This window comes from Paramisgurnus dabryanus, chromosome 2, assembly GCF_030506205.2.
Source record: "Paramisgurnus dabryanus chromosome 2, PD_genome_1.1, whole genome shotgun sequence".
Classification (NCBI taxonomy): Eukaryota; Metazoa; Chordata; class Actinopteri; order Cypriniformes; family Cobitidae; genus Paramisgurnus; species Paramisgurnus dabryanus.
Window position 1 is genome coordinate 31669439 of NC_133338.1, and position 24346 is coordinate 31693784.

At 37.6% G+C, this 24346-nt stretch overlaps 1 protein-coding gene across 2 annotated transcripts in view; it reads right to left on the reverse strand.

The window, feature by feature from the left end:
- The window catches only part of nfatc3a (nuclear factor of activated T cells 3a), a 70634-nt gene extending 49265 nt beyond the window's left edge, over positions 1-21369 (reverse strand). The window contains exons 1-2 of one of the 2 annotated variants that reach the window (XM_065267918.2): positions 21251-21369; positions 20975-21130 (exon numbers count right to left, since the gene is read on the reverse strand). In XM_065267918.2, coding sequence (XP_065123990.1) covers positions 20975-21065 — 91 coding nt within the window. In that variant the 5' untranslated portion in view covers positions 21066-21130; positions 21251-21369. Of the gene's footprint in view, positions 1-16178; positions 16518-20974; positions 21131-21250 lie in introns of those variants that run through there. The other variant, XM_065267919.2, reaches the window with a different exon arrangement.
- Between the last annotated feature and the right edge of the window lie 2977 nt (positions 21370-24346).

A 24346-nucleotide genomic window follows, 5' to 3' on the forward strand; every position in this document is an offset into this window, starting at 1 on the left:
AACTGAGGTAATGTCTACACTGAACTTAAGGGGGTTCCTTTCCCTAGGAGTGTAGCTGCCCTTAATCGGCTTGGACTTGATTAAAACCCTGTCTGTCAGTACATTAGCATAGAGCTATGAATAAATACAATGATGGAGAAAAAGAATAAAGGAGAGTCTCTGGCACAGATGAGAGACAGGAGAAGCACTACTGATATTTTGAATCCTAATGATTTTTCAGGCTATATTCAGACACCCAGTGAGATGCTTGAGACTCTGTATTTCAGGCAGGTGAGAAAATGCTAAAGGTAACCTTTAAATTTTTTCAGTGAGACCCCTGGCAATGGAACACTCATGGGTTGCAGGTAACAACAAAGGCCTCAAAGTACACTATATGTCCCATAAGTAGTTAGTGTAAAGAAGCATACAAACGCCCCCACATTGTTACTTAAAATGAGAACAGTGTCCATGAGGACACAACAGTGCATCTGTTTGGTCAAACAATGGTAGACTGGAACTACACTAGAGCTGTTCCGAATACCATTTTTTGAGCTTCGAAGCTCTAATAGAAATCAAATTGACTATTCGAAGCTTCGGAAGGAGGGGATAAAAATATTTTTCTTTTTAATAAAGGCAGGAATCTGTGTGTGTGTGTGTGTCTGTCTGTCTACAGTTTATTATGTGGCGGATGTGTTGCTGCGGACCCAAGGGAGTGTAGTGCCTTTTTTTCATGCAATATGGACATGTGACAAGTTTAGAATTAATAATCTTTTGATAACCTACAGAACAGCACAAGCCGGAAGCGACGTGCCTCACGCGTCCTGCGAGAACAGCATTAGTGAAACAAATCCGCCACTTCGAGAGCTAAAGCATATACAGTATATCCAGTACAAAAATAATCCCCCATAACTCTGTGTGACATATTAACGTCTTGTGAAGCAAATCAATCAGTTTTTGCAAGAAACTGAACGTTATTTATTTAATACTATTAGCGTGAATGCCAAAGTAGGAGGCGTGCTTTCGGTTTGAGGCGATTTTCTACTGGTGGCGTTTGGTGGCTGTTGGCTATGGATGTTGGTCTCTCTTCCTGCATTAACGCTATAAAAAAAATAAAAAAAAATATATATATATATATTCGGATCTCAAAACTGAAAATCAAATGTCATCCCACGGAACGAATATTCAAATATTTGAATATTCTGGTCCAGCCCTAAACCACACACACAGAAGTGACTAAAGATTTCTGGTGCCACTAACATTGCAGAAATGACATACTGCAGCTTTAACACACAGAATAAAGAAATGGAAAATCAGAACGATGCCGTGAGAGAGAGAAAGAAATAAAGAATGGAAAACAGAAAATGAGGTTAGATTACCACAGCAAGCTCTCCAAGAACAGCCTGTTCCCCTAAAAAATCATCCTACAGTGCCATGTTGGAAGCAGGTTGGCCATCTAATGGCCATTAGCTCACATGATGAAAAACAATTATTGTGATGTGACTTCTGCCTCATCTTTAATAAAAGTGGAAATAAAAAATAAGGCCTAAGCAGAAATGTTCTAACGTATTGCTGGTGATATATTCTTCAGATCATATTTACTGTTTTCTGCATCATTTCCTTTCATCTCTGCCTCAATAAACAAAAATTATTATTTAGCAGATTTTTAAGTTCTTGTTACCTTATGTCTGCTAACAGCATCAGTAAGAGAAAACCTGACTCTGTGACCAGAAGCATCTGCTGAAGGATTTAGTGAGCTATGAAAGTCTAATATACACTACTATACGGTTTAGTTACTGAAGCAAGTTCTAATTTACCACTTAAACAATGTTGCAGCCCTCTATAAGTGGTTGTGGTTAACAGAAACCTTTTATCCAGCTTCAAAGCACCAAAGCAGAGAAGGGACACAGATCCTGGGTCAGTAATACTTTAGTGTTATAATCTATGATGAGCAAAGTAAAACCGATCGTATGCAGTATGGAGTGGAGTCCCAGTGTCTGCCTGTTTACATCAGACACAGTTCAGCTTCACATCAGACTGGCTATCTGGTTAAATAAAGAGCCCTAAGAGGCTTTGCTGTTCCTAAGCTAATAATAGTGGGAAATCGCTGCAGTGTGCTGAGAAGCACTCAATACCTTACCCAGTCCATGACAATAGTAATACATGGGCCTAGTAATACTCGGTAAAGTGACCCACAGGTGATACCAACTCTCCTGGTCTCCACCTGGTCCAGTGCATCTGTGTGTTCCATCTCATAATGGTTCTGATTATCGGATCAGGCAGTGCGGCGTATGAAACAACAGTTGTGAAGGAGTGTGTGGTTGTGTGTCAGCACATACAGTACTGTGCAAAAGTCTTAGGCCACCACTACCAAACTTGTTGTTTTAGAAGTTTTAATGTCCATCCATATTTATTTTCAATCTATTTTATAAAGATACAAACAGAAAATACAGGAAATATGTACAAAAAAAATTATTTTCAGGACCAAATGTCTTCTTTAGGCATCGTCTGTGTTAAGTGCGACCTCTCTTACACTAAACACATCTTGAGTGTTTTTGAGCAGAATGAAGTAAAAGACTAATTTTTTTTATTAGAAATTAGGATTTAATTTTATTTAGGATACAAGGATCCTGCAGTTTCCTGCTATTGCTCAAGTGGAAGGGGAGTTTACCCTAAAAACTTGACACATCAGTTTACATTTTTATACAGTTTTAATACTATATACACATTTCCTCTATTTTCTGGATGTTTTCTATTAAAGAGACTGAAAAACAATTGCAAAAACAACAAATCTTATTGTGGCACAGTGGCCTAAGACTTTTGCACAGTACTATACATACACAAGCGCATGCATGCATGCACAGTTAAACTGTTGTTGTTGCATGAGCTAAATCAGGATTAAAATAGTCAACAGGAACTCAAATTTATGAAAAAAAATTATTACAGCCAACAACACATTATTCCATTAGTAATGACGTCCACATAATTCGATTAAGCACAGAAGCAGGATGGACCTCTCCAAACATCCAGAACATATTTCCAACAGACACCTGTTGTATACAACAACTGTTTGAACCCATCGACCACTGATGAAAGATGAGCAGATGCTGTAGTAGGGATCCATAAGCCAGGGATGGCCTTGTCCCTGCGGTAGATGAATCAAACTGCAATTATTTCTGCTATGCTTTGAGTTCAATTTAGCATTGATGTCTGGGTAATTGATTGGTTGAGGAATGTACACATACCTACAACTAAGATTGTCCCGATAATGAAACATATGGCAGATAGCGACAGCCTTCGTGACAATCGTTGGCTTTTTTATTATTATGTCAGCATTATCACAGTTTCACATTCACACATAATCTGCACTGCATGCGGCTTTGATTTTTCATCGCACTAAAGAGGTTGTTATGCATGCAGGTGTTTGAAATCAGTGAATGAGTTGTTCACCTTCCCTGGCACACAAGTCATTTGCAGCGTGTTTGGGCATCAAAGACGTGCTTGAATCATGGCATGATGTTTAAGAAGGTTACGTCATGACAGTGTTGCCAGTCACCAATCCAATCAAGTGGCTTGTCATACACTGAAAACCCTAATAAGATGACTGAAATAATTTTAATGAGTATACTTGTCGTCTCAAAAAAAAAAAAAAAAACGTATATTTATATATACTTAAATAAATATATTTAAGTTCACTTAACTGGTCACATAGACTGAACTCATCAAACTTGGAGTTTGTACAGTGCACTTAAACAATTAGGTTCACTTGGTGTTCATAAAGACTAAAATTGTCATTTAACTTTAAATAACAATGTGTAACGAAAGGTATTCGGGACTGACTTTATGTCAATCAATGAATGAAATTAATTCTCCAAAGAAGCACACAACCAACATGCACTATCACGTAGGGCTGGGTATTGGCAAGGGCATCACGATATGATACATATCACGATACATGGGTCATGATATGATATACATTGCAATACTTTTTCTTTTTTTAAATCAAAAATGTAAAAAAGAACTGATTTTTTAAAAACTTTTTTTAAAGCCAAAGTGCTTCCACACGTCGGCTTTGAAAGCTGCAGATGTTTTTAAATTTTCTGCCATTTTCTCACTCCCGCTAACTTCTGAGACATTTGCCGAATGGCCGTATATAACAGACAACTGGACAGTGACAACTACACCAGCGGCGGAGGAGGTTGTTTGAAGCACACAGAGGGAATCCAAAGTTTAAGTGATTGCTTGATTTTTTGAGTACAAACAGCATTAGGGCTTTCAGTGTACAATGTACATGAATAAAAATATGAGCAAAGGAAACTGTTGCCCTACCCTTCGATACTATCGTATATAGGCAATCACACAGACAGATGATTGGAGGATCTCACTATGAAGAATATCGCCCAACACCACCTACACCCAAATGTGACAGTGTGTGTAGTATTAGAGAAGAGAACTTGAGGATGTACCAATAACAGAAACACTCAAGCTCAATTTAAAAGCTTTCTAGATTTTTTGCCTTTCCACTTTGAACTGATTTTCATGTCTTGCGTCACCTCATTTTCCTATACCTACACGTGATGTTTGGCTTTCCTAAGTTTTTCTGCCAAATCATTTGTTTTGCTGATGCTGTGTGAAAAGCATATGCGTGGCTCACACCATCATAAAACACAAAATCATTCCACTCCCCAGCTTTATTCACTGCACAGGCTGTGTGAACTGAGCTATAAGATGTGCCTGTACCTTCCTCAAAAAGGGTAAATTTCTAACTTGCTTACACAATATCCTGAACCACGTGCATATCGTCTGTAGAGACGGGTGTAACCTAATCCGGAGTTCCCTATGTAAAATGCACTCTCATGAGCTGCAGGGTTATCTTACAGTTCAAACACAACAAACGCCTCCATTTGCAACACCCAGCAGAAATAACAACTCAAAAATAATACAGAGCACAACAAAAGTGAATGATGGAGACTTAAATGCTAATAATATGAGCAATTAACACGGTTGACTGCACACATGATAAGAAAATAGAGATTTAGATTAACCGAACAGGCTGTTTGTTTCTAAGAACTGTTGGCAGTGTGCCGTCATGACTAAAGACTGAGTCTTTGACGTAAGCCGCATAGTTCAGCCCACACCTGTAGCACCAAGATCTCTGTAATGCACAACTGCTGCCGTGCGGAAAACAAAAAGTGTGTGTGTGTGTGTGAATGCTTGTGGCTGCATGCTTGAACCTAAGCTTGCATACGTGTGTGTGTGTGCATATGTGTGTCTCATTAGTCGATATACTGGATGCTCTCAGTCAACCGCACAGAGCTGAATGAGGGCAGCTGCGATTCAGGGGTCATTTTTCTCACACTCACAGTGACCCCTTTTTAAACTTCTTTTTAAATCAGAGCTTATTTCCTCTGTTTATTACTTTTTAAATTACTACAGGATTTCAGGATTTTTCCTTTTCTAAGCAAATTATGATATTTTAACACGTAAAATATATCTAAAATTTTGCAGTCATGAACCCTGTGAAAAATGCTATAAAAAATAAAATACAAATAAAAATATTATATGATCTTGAAAGTAATTGAAGTAAACTTGATAATTACATGAATGGAAAGATATACTGTCCAGCAACATTTGTTGTCACATATAATAGACTAAATAAGTACAGTTTTTTTTTTTTTTTTTGTATAGCACTTCAAAGTCTTTTTAAAGCAAAGACCGCTTTTAAAGACAGATTTAGACATTAGACTGTCACTTTACAACGTAGTCAACCTTCTAAGAAGCAAGTGTGTACTATACATCTGTAAAATACCTAAAATTGATAAACCACTTGATGGGTTTGCAACCACTGACCAATGACCATCTTGACAGAATATTTCTATAGAGATATTCCAACCCTCCAGTATCAATACATTTTATGAACTGTATTCTGCTCCAAATGTTTGGACCGCTAAACTCAAATATGATTGTCAAGGATTGCTACAACAGAATATAACTCTGATATCTGTACTTGCAACCTCATATGTACGCGGGCCGCACATTTAAAAGCATGAACACGCAGCTGCACACACTTATCAAAGCGTGCACACAGAGGGACCCGTTTCAGATAAAATTTAATTATTTTTTATATCTCCCTGTGCTTGACCAGACACATACACACAAAATTACCTCAAAATATCACGGTGTCAGCAAATTTACTCATAAACACAACTTTTTATGTAATAGATGAACATAAACAGCTGCGAAAGAAACAGGATGTTTATTAATATAATGGATCGGTGCATTAAGTTTTAAAGCAACATTAGCCTATAATCTGCTGCTGTCTGTTTTAATAAAGGCAATCAAACAACTAAACGGAAAGAGAAAATCATTTTTCTGGTTTAAGACAAGAATGTCCTGATTGTTATAATTTTTTTATTAATGTGTTCATTGTTCAGTGACACTGTCCAATGCAAATAACATTTGCTAATAAATTGAAATTGAAGGTTTTCTTTTTTGAGTTATCAATATAATGTGATACACATCAGAATACCTCAGGTGGTACACAGCAATTAGTATTTTTAAGCTCTATTTTTTATGTATCGCACTGTAGTGTACCAGGTTATATTGTATCCTGACCCATCATAATGTAATGTTTTGTCTTTGTGAGGCCCTTGCCAATACACAGCCCTAGTGAGAAAAGAAGTAGCCTAATACAAAACATGACTAACTTCCTTTGTTCCTGGATTATAACATGTAAGCTTTAAAATGATGAAATAGCCTTGCTCTGTCTCCCTTACTGTGCCTGCTGGTGATGTATTTATAGTCTTTAATGCAAAGGCTGTCTTTAATAAAAAGAAACCGCAAAGGCTTTGCTTTGTTATAATCGTAGTTTAATAACTGGCCTATTAATCTATTAAAAAAGCATAGTATATTTTCTAGGTTTTTACAACTGTTTTGTTTCAGCCCCAAACAACATCCGATATACCCCTTAACGACAATTTTCTGTATATAATGCAACTTTTCCCAGTCCAGGGGAGCCACTGCCTCCAGTTTTTTAGCCAGTTACATCACCAATAAGCTGCGGATGTCCGCTGTGCTAGGTGATGGCAGCCTAAGCCAACATGAACGTATGTTTGCTTTCTAAATAAAGCTCCCTAATTAAACCATCTCACGCTGTGATAACATTACAGGATAAACAAAGCTCAGCCGGCAGAGGGAACGCCTCAGGTTCATTTAGTCCAAACCTTGTCTATCACTGCTGAAATTGTCAATGCCATAGAGCTGGTTTCAGATCTTATATCTGGCCCATGCATGCTACAGAAAGGCTTACAATTCCCATCAACTTAACTGCAATCTCTGAATTACCATGAATCCTAAATGTTACCCTGTGTCACTGCTCACTTACCTGGAATGTAAGGTGATTTTACCAGGTAGTAAATGACCAATAGAGCGAAATCAAATCGAACAACTCTGATAGTGGCAAACAATCATTGAATGAACGTAATTCCATATTTTCTCTGTTGGCTTATTAAACTTTTAGGGCGGTTTTCCCGATAGGGCTTATCCTAGTGCCACACTAAAATGCATGTTTGAGGTGCCTTATTTAAAAACACCTTGCATTTGACAAACCCTGTCCGGGAAACCCCCCATTAGACTTGCAGACTTGGCTTTGGAACAGACGGCACAGAATAATAAATAATACTTAATTCCTTAATAATAATTAATTACATTTATATAGTGCTTTTCTGCAGCACTCAAAACGCTTTACATATGAAAAGGGGGATTCTTCTTAACCACCTTCAATGTGCAGCATCCACCTGGATAATGTGACGGCAGCCATATTGCCCAAGAACACCCACCACACACCAGCTTAGCCGTGGGAAATAATATAGCCAATCCATATATGAGGGGATGATTAGTAGGCCAATGGGCAAGTTTGGCCAGGATGCCAGGGCACACCCCTACTCTTTTTCGAAAGACATCCTGGGATTTTTAACAACCAGGACCTTGGTTAAACGTCTCATCGGCAAGAACTGTGCTTTTTGACAGTGTCCCCATCACTAATGAGGTGTTAGGACCCACACAGACCACATGGTGAGCCCCTGCTGGTCTCACTAAAACCTCTGCCAGCCCCAACCTGGTTTTCCAAGGAGGTCTCCCATCCAAGTACTGACCAGGCTCAACCCTATTTATCTTTAGTGGGCAACCAGTCTTGGGCTAAAGGGTGATATGCTGCTGGCTGCGGAAGCACAGTGTGCTTATAAAGTGACATTTATGTAAAATCAGGAGTTGTCTGAGCAAGCAGTGTCTGTCCGTCTTGACCATGTACCTGTATTTAACTAGAAGAATCACATAAAACAGGGTTCAATGATGAGATTTTTTTCTGCTAGCCACCATTTTCATTGGTCCCATTAGTTTTTTGTGCAAAACATTACTGATTGGTTTGTAATTTTCAATGCATTCTTCTGAAAACTATCACAAGTCATGACACAAGTTACCAAAATAATCAATTTATCATAAAAAGTTTAATAAGACATTAAAACAAGACTTTCATCAACTGTCCAGAAACTTACTGTTGTGCCTTAAAAATTTGCAAACGAAGTCTTGACAAAAAAGTGCAAGATCAGATTAAGCAAAAACAGAAATCAGGCAAAATCAGTAGCAAACTTAGTCGACTATAGCACTGGCTGAGTTTTGGCGGCTCAAACTGGATTTTAAAGGTAGAGGAAGCAGGCATTTAGCCTGTTATGGATGAATGAAACTAAATTGTTGCGGTTAATCAAAATACACTCATCATCTTGGCCGCCAAAAGTCTCAGAGCCTCATCTGCAATATACCACAACTAACAAACACACACGCACGCACACACACGCACACACACACACACACACACACCTTTAACCATCCAGCTGTCAGACACACTTTTAATTACACAACGGCCCAGAGGGTAAATTGTGTAACGATGCCCTGTGGACTGAAATAAGGGGAAGGAAGTAAAGCAGTGACCCAAAGGAGAACAAGAGGACCTAAGGTACAAGCTAATAAACAAGTGGAAGGTAAAGAAACATAGAAAGAAACATCCATTAATTCTGTATGGGATTCTTAAAAATCTGTGATACTTTATACAAAATGTGACCCTGGACAACAAAACCAGTCTTAAGCTGCATTGGTATATTTGAAGAGTTTGGTTCCAAAAAGCAATAAACGCCATTAAAAATAAGAGTTACCGCCAAAACCAGTATTGTATCAGGTCAGTATTAAAAAGTTCTTAATCTAAATTCTTAATTTTATGCAAAATCCAATATCCGCTGTGTTATTCTGTGATCTTTTCACCCCTTTGTCACAAAACATAATAAACGCCACTCCTCCTTCTCTGCAGAACGCAATAAATATGATCAACAAATCACAGCGCACCATTCCAAGCATTGTAAACAAATATGGCGGTGCATTGAATACACACAGAATCCTAGTTTTCCTCATCTTGTTTGTACTTCGTGATCAACAAATAAAGCAAAAAAAAAAAAAACAACAGGGATGGGGAAGAAACGTAAGCCATCAAAATTTAATAATTTACGCTAGAGGCACTCGGGAGACGAAAAAATGCCGGCTGTTGCTTGTTCTCAAACGACAGCATCAAGCTTCTGTCATGCTAACACATTGACCCCAGGGGATCTCTTATGAAAAATGTTCCATTATTTTACTTGAAGCCAACGTAAATCGAGCAGGACCAAAACATTTTACAGCTGATCGCTGTCAAAAAGGTTCAGTGATGACGTCCCAAGGATGAAATCAACAATGACAGTGTTCTTTATATGACAAAGTGTATTGATGAATGCCATTAATGTTAATTTTCTAATCAGTGTAACTACTGAATGAATATAACATGGCAAAGATGAATGCACATTTATTTATTGATTCAATAGATTTATAGAATTTTGAAAAAAAAACTTTTTTATTGCATTTTGTAGAAAACATAATCAGTTTTTATAATAAATCTTTGAAAATCAAATGATGGATTTGAATTTTTTATGCTTTTATAACCTAAATATGATATGTGAAAGTTTGTAACAGAAAATAGTGGTTTAAATCTTGTCACTTTCTTGGTATAGAAAACACAATGTTTTTACCGAAATTAGTTTTGGAACAAAACTCTTCATTTGTAGAAAAAGCAAAAAAGTACAATGGATGGGTTAAATGATCGACTGTTCTTTTATGCCAAACATCATTAGTATATTATTTAAAGATCATGTTCCATGAAGATATTTTGTAAATTTGTTCCATACGGTAAATATATCAAAACTTTATTTTGTGGATGCAGCAAAATCTAACAAAATTGGCCAGAAACCCGCCTACAAACTTGTACTCGTTCCTACCGCTCTTTGGGGACTTCCCGTTCAAGTTTGGTTTCCAGTCAAGCTTCCAATTTTCCAATTCCATCCACAATGCCATTGCAGCTGTAAGCCAGTTAAGACTTCATTTGGACTTTAATTTTAAAATGCGATTTTCTCAATATTTTGTTTTTGCACAGACTCCAGATTTTTAAACCATTGTATCGCTGATAAAAAAATTCCTATCCTAACTATACATCAATGGAAAGCTTATTTATTTAGATTTTAGCTGATGTATAAATCTAAATGTAAAAAATTTACCCTTATGACTGTTTGTTTGGTCCAGGGTCACAATTATGTTTGTATTGTCACATCAGTTTGTTCATTTAAATGCAGTAACACTATGTGAAGGGGGTCGCAAACAACACGTCTGCGTTGTGCCACATTTAAAAGTTGAACAATAGCTGCCAACAACGTGACTCTTGTGTGCAATACCCTGAAAAGAAAGCAAAATCTTCACCCCTTGGTAAATTTTAAATGCACACAGGGTATTCCCTACTTTAGCGCCACTTTTTTGACGTGCATTTCGCATCACTTTTTGAGGCTCAGGGTTTCCCCCTTTTACGTCATTTTTTGACATGCAACATAGCCTACTTTCAGTTGTTTGGCTTATGCGTCACATAAAGATGCATTTTAATTCACTGCATGTGTACAAGTAAAAATCTTTTTTAATACAGCCACCGAAAAAGTTTTGCTTTTTATCATCATTTCTACATTGTGACCATTTCAGTCCAGTGTCTGTTGACTTTCAACAGCGAACCTCAGGTATTCATATATACATAATTATTAGTACACACATACATGTAAACAAAAACTTTTATTCTGAAAACGATAAGTTATAATTAATCGTTTTGCAGCGCTAATTATGAATGCACACCACTGCTTTTTGATAACTCGTTGTTTAGAGTCATAGCTCATGTTTGTGCATTGTTTAGTGCAAAAACACAAAAGTGTTGTTTTAGTTTTCCCACAACGCGGCCAGAGCTGAAGTTTGAGTGCATGCTGCTGGTTTGCGGTGGCCTACAAACACACACAAAAAGAATGTTTGTAAGGATCATTTTTACTGGACAGTTTTGTGATTGGGGACTAGCAGGGCTCCAGACTGCCCCCCAAATGGTGACATTTTGCCCCTAAAATTTGAGAGTGTGCCACTGAATTTTACATCCAGTCGCACATGTGCAACCAGTAAATTTGACCTTTTTTTCCAAAAGTGCACAATAAAATGTGTCACTGAATTTGAAAAAACACATTGTACTTTCTGCATCTATCATTAAAGTATTTATTAGTAATACAGTGGAAATTAGTAGACATGTGAATATTTGGTTAGCATGTTGATTTACGGTGTGTGCCCCTAAATTTTCTGGTTGCGCCCCTAAAATTTTCAGTTGGGGGCCACTGTGCTCCTAGTGAAAAAAGTTAGTCTGGAGCCCTGACTAGTGCAATCCGGTTCTTTTGAAGTTTGTATTGATATGCTGTTTAGTTATAAGTGTTCAGCCAACAGTTATCTTATGTGTGCGCGTGTGTGAATGACGCGATTCATCCGTCCGCTTCACCAGTGGATTTACTCAGTTTGCGAGTAAGTAACAGTGTCTCTGTGAACTTAAATATCTTAAAATGTGCATTTATTCCTTCACATGAAGCTATTGCGTGTATATTGAATATAGTGCATAAAACATTTATGGTGCTTTTATAATACTTTGTCCTTTTAATAGCTTTTCAGTTATAACCACGGCTAACGCACAGTATCAGAATTGGATTGATCATGTTGGCGGTCCTTGATCCGATCCATGCAAGAATATTGGATCGGGATATCACTAGTAACAATACTCAGAACCTGGCTGAAAACCCACAATACACCAACCTCGCTATGTTTTGCGATACTCTCATGGCATTCCAAATGCCCCTGCCCCATGCTGCCCCAGCCAGCCCTGAAGCATTGAGCTGCTCAAATCCCGGACGCATTTTCAGTGTATTTTCCAAAATCTCAAAGTGAGATGAAAAGGGCTTCAGTGAAAGTGATTGTAAGTGGCCGAAATATACATTGATTAACACTAAAAAAAAATACGGTTTTACAATAAAAGCTTTTACGTGATGTCACCATGACTTTCCAAAAACAAACTGCAGTCAGGAGTTTTTATCAAACCACAAAAGCACATTTAAAGAAGACAAATTTAAAGACATTTAAAGAATGATTTTATCCTAAAAACATATTTTATCATTAAACAACAAAATACACATCATGTTAATGCTATATTGTATGTGTGATGGAAAAAAGATTGCATCTTGCTGTCACTCGCATCCTGTACTGATCTCTCATCATCACCTTCAGAGAAACAAATAAAACAAAGTTATACAATCTGCACCCTTGGTTAAATAAACTTCCTGAACCGAACTGTGGCTCTAAAACCCATCATAAGAACCAAACCATGGCATTGATGTATCGTTACACCACTACCCAGTGAACAAAGCCCCTTTTCAATCAGAAGTGTGAAAAGCACTGCTGAAACACTTTAAGTTTACTAATGCTTAATTAAAGCATCATACAGAAGCTCATCCGTTCTGACTAAGACTGCTACCAAAGACTTACACAACTCCCACCTGTGTCTGATACAAGATGTGTCGGTCACTATCTGCCACTAATGCCAAACTATATAAAAGTTTAAGAATGCTCCCTGTTTAATAGCCGCATACGCCTGTTTACTGGTTTCAGTTACACTAAATTTAAACTAGACAAATGCCACACATACTCTATCTGCTCGTGCCTCGCCCCAGGAAACAAGCCCCTCGCACCCACCACCTTAAAGACCTTCTCTAACATTCAAAGCCCTTGCACACATTGTTCATATCCTCTAAATACACCTTCTCTGTGGCCCAATGACTTGAGACAGCTCATGGGTACAGTACACATCGTACCTAAGCCCTGGAAACCACCTTTGAGACATGAACCTATGACAGCTTTCTGTTCCAATTCCCAAGAATGGATGTAAAGCTAATTATCTGTCAAAATCAATCAATATTTCCAGCAAATCAAGATGGCACATGGCAAAAAAAAGAACAGAATCACCATTGACAAAAATTTTGCTGTAGTTTTCACAATACTGATTCTAAAAAAATTGTTTGGACCAGAACCAGAGTGTTAAAACAACTTGGCTTGTTTTAATAGAGTAATCTAAACAGTGCAAACTATTAGAACAGATTATCAATTCTATATCAACTTGTTTCTAAAAAATGTCCTGATGGATATATGTTATATATATGTTATCAGCGCTACATTTTGCAGCTGCCAGAAGCAGCACACTCTTCCCACTTCTGTCACGTGCAATAAAAACTCAAAACTGGCTGAAAAGGTTAACCTTGAAAATGTCTGTATTTGGCCCAACCATAGGTTTAAACTATTTGAAATTTTGGGATGAAAACAACCCAGTATAGGATAGTTGTTCCATATTTTACCCAAGCATGTGTTAAAACAATATTTTTTTTTAAATGCAAGGACCAATGTAAAATCACTTTGTGCCCCATCTTATGGCAATTCCATTTACACATTTGTGCTGGAGCTCATCAACTTTCTGTAGCTACATTATGCACAATATCTCCTCAAGGTTCCTATGTGATGGATTGCCCATAAGTAGCTAAATCCACACTGATGTTGTATGTTGACACGGTACTGTAGATTCAAGAATCAGCACTGTTGGCCTTTCCTCAAACTAGGGATGCACCGATACCACTTTTTCATTTCCGATCCGATTATGATACCAGAAAATTTGCGTATCGGCCGATACCGATCCCTGCCGATCGATACTACTGTATTTTTCTTGAACAATTTAAAATTGCATCCGCACATGCGCGCGCACACACACACACACACACACACACACACACACACAAAATGTTAAATGTGTATAGGGCTTTCTGCTACATCTAGTATAATTTCACATTTTAAAACCAATAATTTAAAATGTTTTACAAGTTACAAGAAGATTAGTAATTATTAAAGGTGCTCTAAGCGAATTGAAGCGTTTTAGACCATAAAACATTTTTTGTTACATACCGGAAACATCTCCTCACTATCTGCTTGCTGCCTGTCCGCTGATCAAACTGTAAAAAAACGCGATCTCTGTAGACAGCCGAGGCTTCACATACGGCAATATCAACAAATGGCCAAACCTAGCATCACAAAACTAAACAAAGTATTCCAGCCAATAAACGACAAGAAGGATTTGGGGGTGGGGGTTGGGCGCGTTCATGAAAGCACGGAAGGGAGGGGGAGGGGGAGGAGTTAGCTACGCTCTGTCTGTTTGAAAACAGTTCAAACATCAACAGGAAGTGACGTCGCACATTATTCGCTTAGAGCGCCTTTAACCATGGCAGTGTTTAGGAAAACATATAATAGGTAAGTTTGACCAAATAAGTATGCTAAATATATTTTCCTTAATTGCGCAAAACTGTCACAGTTAAAAAGCTTTAGTGTGCAGATGGTTATTTTGGGAAATATGCGCTTAACCGGACCATGTATGACAATCCCTGGTGCAGGATTAATGCACCTACATCATACTGAATGCTACTTTTTGGGGTTTCCTGGGCCCGCCACCACCCTCCCTATTCGGAGGACAACTTTATTTTTAAATAAAGCAAATTATATACACAATAGATAATTTAAACGATCTAAACAATTCTGGGTGCAGAATTGATGCACTTGAATCATTCTCACATGGGAATCCTCGCACCGCAATGGAAAGTTTATGACTTTTAAAACCCAAAGATAATAGATGCATCGTGTGCCCAGCACATACGGAATTGCATCCATCCAACAGCTTACTGAGACTTAATAAAATCAGATCTTTAAAACAGCCTACAGTTATCGTGTGTGTGTGTGTGTGTGTGTGTGTGTGTGTGTGTGTGTGTGTGTGTGTGTGTGTGTGTGTGTGTGAATGACGTCGCTTCACCAGTGGATTAACCCTGTTGTAAGTTACAGGGGGTCCGTAAACTTAACTTAAATAACTTTAAATGTGCGTTCACATGAAGCTATCGAATGTATTAAGAAGACTTTAAATATAGCTTGTCAGTAACAACCACAGGTAACGCACAGTATCGGAATTGAATCGCCCCTGTTAGTCTAATATCCGATCCAGCAAAAAAGCCCGGATCGGCCCCAATACCGATCCAAAATATTGGATCGGTGCATACCTACCTCAAAACCCCAAGCAGAACTGAACATATCTGAATGTATCATTGACCATAGACGGCATGACTCACAAAACACCCTTCAGTATATTTTCTGCTCTGTGTAGGACTTCATGAACACCAGTAAACACGCGCATGTTTGAGCAACCTTTTAAAAGTTTCATGTTTCAGGGAGGTTGATAAAATGGTTCTAAGTGCTTATAATGCACTGCTATATGATTTCTATAATGTTCTAGGTGGTTGCAAAGGTGTTACAGACCTAAGTCAAGTCCACCTCATAATATTGTCCTAGGTTCCTACAAGTCTGGGATTTTTTCGCCCTTTTAGGTCTGACTGCTTAGAAACGTAATAGCATAGCTCTCCTCAACAAGTCACACGATGTGCGGTATCACTTCTTTATGCAGCACAAACGGTGTAGGATGAGTTACACATTGGCATTTACCACTAAAACGAAACCGAACGAAGAATTTTTTACAGCAAAACAATATTTTAAATAGTTATTAGGCCTATTGCAGTATCGTCCATGGTCACCGTCTCTTCACACTAGCATGGCTGTTGTGCTCTAAGTAAAGCTCCCTGTCTGATTTACACCCCAACAACCATTTGCTGACCTACAAGCAGCTAGGCCTGCTACACCTGAGTCTGTAACCTCACCTGGGGACGTAGCGCACAGCATTGTAACAGTTCTCCTCTGATCTCGGCACACACAGAGCAAGGCAGCGCGTGGCTGAATAGTCCAACAATTCGTCTGGTGGCACTTGCTGGCTAAGGGGGGAGTCCGTCTCTGAAGGGACCAGCGAACCTGCAGCCTGCCCCCTGCCACTTTTGCCGCGGCTCAAAATAACCCACCCTGAGAGCGATGTAATTTCAGTCGTTCCCACGACCGAGACAGCCAGCCAGCCAGATGAGCAGACGCAAGCTAGCACAGATGCTAAACACTGCATCCTCTGATTTTTTTTTATCAACATTTGGCAACTGACTTGTAAACTAACTCTACGCTGGCTTCATGAACTCTGCTGACCTAAGTTTTCAGAGCAACGGGATGAGATGGATTGTACTGATCAACGCTGCCAGTTCCATCCTGAGCAAACTACAGATAAAAAAGATCAAGAGAAGAAAACTAAAAAAGAGAAAAAGAGAGTACCGTCTTTCCTGTTTCTGTTTAGGCAGCAGGGTCCTGTGCCCCTCCCATTGAATTCCACTGCCATCTCAAAACCACATGCTGTGCCTGGGCACTTTGCCAGACAGCTCCATACTATCTGACTCTACCCAGTCCTGAGAGTGCACCTTCTGCCCCTACTACAGTCACCTCTACAAGGGGAAGAGGCCACTTTTGCTGCACACTCAACCTCGGTTGTATGCAGGTATGAAATTAAGGAACTAAATATTGTAGTAAATGTCTTTGGTTCCTATTACGCTCCATACAAGATTACAAGTAATACCCAAACTGTGTCATTTCTCTTCATGTGTAGAAATGTCACAAATGAAAGTTGCCACAGCACAAGTGCTTAAGTTTTTCTGACGTGGGTCATCCAAGGTGACGATGACAATTATGCAAATATTCACAGGTTAACCAAACGAACACACCGTCATGCTGCAAGAATTCAGTGAGGATTTGGTTTTGTTTGTTCTGTGTTGTTTAAAGTGAAGTTGACTGTGAACTACTGATCGTTAACAAGAATATCAACTACCAACATTTACTGTGGTACACCAAAGAATCCTGTAGAAACATGTCAAATATTATATAAAAGTTATATTGTTATGTAAATTGGTTACAGTCTCATGGGACAACCATATTCATTTTGACCATTAAAATAAAAATCACTGGAATATTATGGAGTTTAAAATGAACTTTCTAAATCACATATCAAATGAGTGGAAATTACTAGCAAAATATTTAATAAAATAGTGGGTAACAACCATTGATCTATATTAAATTAGTGGATTGAGCATATAACGCTTAACATAACAGCATGAGGTAAAGCTAGAGCAGAGTTTGAGCGGCCATCTTGGTATGCCCAACCGGCAGAGGGCGTCATTGACTTATATTCAAAATAATGACATAAATTCACCCGGTTTACTGCGTATCAGTCACACAAGATTCGTTTTTAGGATATGTGTATGTAAATAAATTGTTACTTCTAGTGTTATTTGCAATATTTATGTTTTAATCGGGCAGGATAAGGATTTATAAAAAACGTTAAGGTGAGTGTGTCTGCTGCATTCTGTTAATGACACGAGTACAAATAAAGTTTTTTGACATTACACGGTCAGCGTTATTTTTTTGAATAAGTTTAGGTAACTTGTAAAGATAACATAATTACAAAACCAGCAAATATTGCATGCACATACGGAGCAAAGCATGATTATTTATTTAGATTTCAGAAGGAACACGTTTGTCATTAATACTAAATATGCTGCGGTCTGTCCACTAGGGCTGTCACTTTTTAGTCGATTTTCGAATATGCATTCGAACATGACGTGAAATATCCGTATTCGAACTATAAATAAACCATCCGGTTTTTAAATGCCATGTGTAGCGCATTTTTTATGCGTAAATAGGAAGGAGGGTGAGAGTGAGACCGACGACGGCAACTGTGCGCAAGAGAGGGAATCAAATTGGACCAGCATGAACCTAATGTGCATGTCAAGATAGAATTATAGTTGTATATAAAATTATATTCGGATACATTGCATGATATTCGAAATCCGTTCGAATTTGATTTTTCTCAAAAGTGACAGCCCTACTGTCCACTGATCTGATACTGTAATAAAGATGAATGTATAGTAACTAACTGTTTAAAAAGCAAAATTTACAACTTTCAGTAAATAACTATGTACATGTTTACGACGTTTGTGTTGTAATAACGGCCAGGGAGACTTTAAACATTAAAAAGGAGACTAGTAAAGAAAGTGATTTAATGTTTTATCATTAAAATCTGATAACGTCCATTGATTTAATAGAATGTTTGGGCCTACCAATATGTTGGCGTGGTGGTTTCACAATTGTGACGTCATGCACAATCCAGTCATTTATATACTGTAGATCAGTGGTTACAACAAAACAGAATTATACAATAAGCTGATATGTGATTTTGTGCTTTGGAATACAAATAGAAATCAGTTATTAATTCTGCCTTGTCTTGTGTACATAAAATCACAAAAACTGGCCAGTCATCTTATTTTTGTGACTGTTAACAGCCAGAGATTAAAGCAGCATTGGGACTGAGAGACATGTGATGTGTGTGTGTGTAGTAACAACAGCCCTGCCCTTTTACTGCATTAAAATCATGATGACTCAAAACATGACTTAAAAACAAACCTGCTAAACAACCAAAAACTAATCTAATTTTATCTACCTGAAATACTGCTGCTTTATTATGATTTGACAAAGACATTTAGAAAGCATTTTCAATTTCTTTCCAATAAAACATTGTTTAATTGTTTAGTCAACTCTGTAATAACGCAAAAAACACAGAGTTGCAGGTCAGAAATGAAAAAAATGTATTCATTACTTTTTTGATCAAGCTTCAGTTCTATTATTTTTTATATTTTTTTAATTCTCTAAATTTCTATAAATAAGGGGGAATAAGTAGAGTTGCAGAAATTCATGTAAAGAAATTACACAATGACAATGTAAATTCATATAATTCTGTGTATTATGATTCATAACACTTGACGTACGAGCGTCTGCAAACCCTATACAGATGGGGCAAGTTATGCAGCGCAATACGCAAAAAAACAACACTTGCACACAGAAGATCTTTTATTTCCAACTGTTAGTCCAAATATTTCCTCCCACCTTCTGTCTCAAATTATACTTTTTTCTATTTGTTTTGTTGATCTACGTAAAGACTCTCAGGTGATTGGCACGTTAGACATGAAATCGCAATTGTGTTTCAATGACAGCGCAGCAGTTATGGTTAAACGGATTCCTGTAGTTTATGAACTTGCAAAGCCTCCTGTCTTTATAAGGTTTCATAACACAGTAGTACAACATAATAAACAAAACATGGTGGGTATTCTTCTTGTAAATATACCAGAGATCTCAATTCCTATGCAATACAAAAAAAAACTCATGCAAAACTTAAACAAAAAACACAGAGGTCCACCCACACAGGCATTCTGCTTTCACTATACCCAAATCTCTTTCCTTCACGACACACTCGAGCACACTGACAGATGCAGATATGGTTGCTACTTCTCACACACATTTTTCATTAGGCCATTACACACACACACACACACACACACACACACACACACACACATATATACACAAGCCATGCTTGTTGCCATGCCTGGTAGTCTCAAACTCTGGATCTGGGTGCTGAATGTGCAGCTGATTTCATGGATTAATATATATTTTAACAACAGACTTATCGAATTAATATTCACAATCCACTTTAACTTCTTTTTTAACTCTTTGTAAGAGCATTATAAGAGCTGTTGGTATTAGATATTTAATATTTTAAATAGCAAAGACCAACACATATATAAGCAAAGCAAAATAAATTAAGTTGCAAAATGTTGGTTGAGCTGCGCATAACAGGTATGTGTATATTTTTTTTAAATTTCAGATTTGTCTATATGCTAATGAATGTTATGGTAACCCAAGAATGTGCAATTTTATTTTATTTTTTTATGCATTTGGCAGATGCTTTTAATTTTAATCAGTATGTGTATTCCCTGGGTTCAAACCCCACAACCTTTTGCACAACAAACGCAATGCTCTACCACTGAGCTATATAGGAACACTATTCAGTAAACAAACCATTATCCAGAATAAGGCAAAAACTTACAGTTATCTCTTTTAAGTCATTTATTTCTTCACATACACTAACATAATTATTCAAAGCACAACAAAGGTCAGTAACAAAACTTACTACGGCTGATTAACTGTGTAACAACACAAAGTATTAATGGAAACTTTTGGGCTGAAACCTTTTCCATGTGCTAAAGTTGAAAGCATGGCAAAGTGATTTCAGAAACTTTTATAGCATTTCTCTCTGTGCACCAGCTGTCAGATTCAGCTGCATAAGACATGGTGGCTCTGACTCAAACCACTTTAACCCGAAAAGTCTGCCTAGACAGCTCACTAGGTTCATAGCCGCTGTTAAAGGTTTAAACTCTTCAGTAAATTTGCGGTGCGAATCTTACTGATTACATTAGTTCGCCGGTTAACGCACACACACACCGCCACATCGCCTAAACTTACCGCTTCTCGCTTCCATTGGCTGAATTCACAACTACACATGAAACCACAAATACAGCATTTGTTGTAAAGCAAAAAGCCGGCGAACACTGTCATTGCCACAGCGCGGTCTCTAATGCATTTGTGTATACGTGTTTTGCGCTTGTTTTCGACCTTATCACTTTTTTGATGCATTATTCATGAGTTAATCTATACCGATGAAGTGTGTGTAAGTATCCCGAAGTAAAGCACTAACCTGCGGGGCCTAGCGGCGGCTGCTGCCCGTCTTCCCCGAAGATCAGTCTGAAATCCAGCTCTTCATTCCCGGGGCAGTTTGCAGTAGTCATCGGGTTTGACAGCTCGGGCTCACCCGTCTACGTACGCCGACTCTTGAATAAACTCACTACATTGACTAAAGATAAATGTAAAACTTTTTAACTTTTCCTCCGAGCTATATCTCTCTAACTCCGAGCAGAATATTATTATTGCATGAAGCTTCACTCTCAAAATAATCCACACCGCTCGAGCTTACACAGAGTTTTAGGGTTTTCGCCTGTGGTGTGAAAGGGGAGGTGAGCCTCGTGCGTCAGCAAGACCGTTGATCGAGTTCGCCGCGGTTCTCCGTCTCGAGCCTCCTATCCCAACTTTTACTAACAGCGCGTGACAGGGCTGTTCCAGCGATGACGTCAGAAGAGTCGGCAGACAACACAAGCGCGCGCTCCCGCGCACACACGCACTCAATCACTCACACGCGCACACGTACAAACACACACACGCACGCACACAGTTAAACTAACACACGGCGGTTAGTGTGTTTTGGATAGGGTTTATGGGTTTTGTAGTTTCTTTGTGCCGGTCGTACTGTACCTAATAACGTTTTGTTGTTAATGTAATTGAAAGATAAATGTGTGAATTCAATGCCGGTAATAAAATAAATAAATAAATAAAACCGGGGCTAGTTGTCACAAGAGAAAGTTGACACAAGGGCTAGCCTATCTTCGCAACTATACAAAAAGTGAGATAAAACGTGTGCTCCTAATAATGTTTCTGAAATTTGTCTTAAATTCTAATTATTATTATATTTTGTAATAGTAACACAGGGTAAACACAATATAACAACAAAAGCATAAATCCTAAATTTAGGTAATAATATTATTAGTAATATTATATACAGCAGGGGTCTCCGACCTTTTTCTCCAACCTTTTTACAATGGATAAAACAATATGAAGGGCTACATTTTTGATAGTCTACTCAAAACTTTTTTGTTTTACTTGTTGATTTTATTTTATTTAACTTGTACACGTAAAAAATATGTAAATAATAGATATTAAAATTGAGGCTATTAGTAGAGTGTGCTTTGGGGGGCAACTCACAAACTCCTTGCGGGCAACCTGATGCCCGTGGGCACCACATTGGAGACCACTGATATAGAGTATATAATTAAGCCAGAGTTTACGTGAAAAACTGAACTGTTAGTCACATAAATGTTAGTCATTAGTTGTTAGTTGACAAGTTGTCATGTGTTTCAAGGGTTTACAATTCATCCATTTTCATTTGTCAGTCAAAACAATGGTTTGATATTTCTGCATTTTTTTTATAGTTTTTTATCTGCATGTTATATTATTTTAGCTGTTTGTTAATTGTTTTGTGTTAGTAATTGTTTTACTTTGTGATTTATCCCCTATACAGCACAAAGGAATATAGTTTGAGCTCTCATCACACACAAATATAATTACAGTACATGTGAATATTCACAGGAGCTGCTACAAAATACACAGGGCATCAGCCATAGTTTAAACCAGAATACTCAACCTAGTGCAGTGTTTTTGTTTTACTTTCCAGCATGCACAGTTTTATAATATGCTTAGTAACATTTTATTATTTGCATTTAGTTTTATTACTCTTTGCCATCCATGACCATTTTAAAATAGCCTTCACCTATTTTGGGGTTGCACTTGAAAGAGAGAGGAGACACAATAAAACAATACTTTAAATCTAAAACCAACTATAAATTTACATGATTACAGATTTTATATTTTTTCTTCTGAAACAAATGTAATGATAAATAAGAAACACATCTGGGATCTTTTTCTCATACATGTATAATCTTATCTCATTCTGTTTTGCACTAAATCAGCAGTACTGTGTGTTACAAGTGCAATATTATAGGAATATCAGACAAATTCTGAAAAAATAAAATAAAATAAAAGAAGACAGAAAATCAAACCACAGAAAGCCTATGGATCAGCAGTTTTGCATGTATTAAAACAAGACAACAACAAAAAAGGTGAGGCGATGGCACTTTTGTCATTTGTCAGTGCCGAGTAACAGGGAACTCACAAAGCTGAAAAACAATGTTTTCTTTACGCATGTGGGCGTGAAACGCAATGTTAACATATGCATGTGAAAGCATAAATATCACATTTCCTGTGGTCTTTAATTACTTTGAAGTCAACTTTAATCTACACTAAACATCATCTTTTAATAAATACTTCCATTGCTGTAATGGTTTGATGGGAGTAATTAGCAGAATTGATATGAGATGCAGGCTTGTAGATGGTAAGCACTTATGTATGTTGACCCGTGTATGATTGCATGTTGACCCCTGCATGTTTTTTTTGCAGGGGTCAACATACACAAGTGCTTGCCATCTACAAGCCTGCATCTCATATTTTAGTACATCTGACTCAGGAACCAATTTTGCTAATTACTCCCACCAAATGCTGCTATGCAGTATGCAGACAGAAACATGAACAAAAATGCTTGCTTTTCAATTTATGCTTAGGTAAAACATGAACAAACCTAACCGCTGGTTTAAATAAACCCAGAAAAATGCCCATATTTGACACAAACATGGAGCAACCAAGCATTTTGAGTTTAAACAATTCAGCATAGGCTAATTTAAACCCAGCAGTATAAAAGCACTGAATAAAAATCTTGTGAAAAGAAAAGAGACATACAAAAGAGACAAGTATAGTATAGTTGTTTTATAATTACATACAGGAATTCCCAAATAGTGTACAACATGCTCAATAATTTTCAACCATCATTAATCATGCAATAACAGACTTGTTATTGCAGTTTCAGAAATAATCCTGAAGAACAATTGCCGTAACACATTTGAGCACTGTTCAAAATAAATGATCCTGTCAAAACTCTTTGTTTACTTTTCAGAATACCTGAGTTACTTTTCATCTCTGATGACCTTTGTGGGAGGAAGACAGAGAACATGCTATCCGTGGATTGTGTAGGAGGGGGACGATGTGGTTTTTGATAGTGTGTTCTCGTAAAGAGAGTTAAGAAGAACTTTCTATTGTCACCTAAATCCGGTTCAAAACTAGTTTTCTTTTCAAGGATTCGTGTTATAGTATTTGATGTGCTACATTAAAAATTCTTACAGATAGACAAACATGTGCATTAATTTGGAAATGAACATGCTGAACATATTAGACAAGCAGACATTTGTTGTGCTTTGGGTGTGTTTTTGGGGCATAAATGGGGATGGGCATAATTTGTAAATAATATTAAAAATGTCAGCATCAAAACCTGCTTTGAGGAGATAGTGTTTCTAAAAAAAAAAAAATCATATTGAAATGCTATGAGATAATATTGCATAATAATACACTT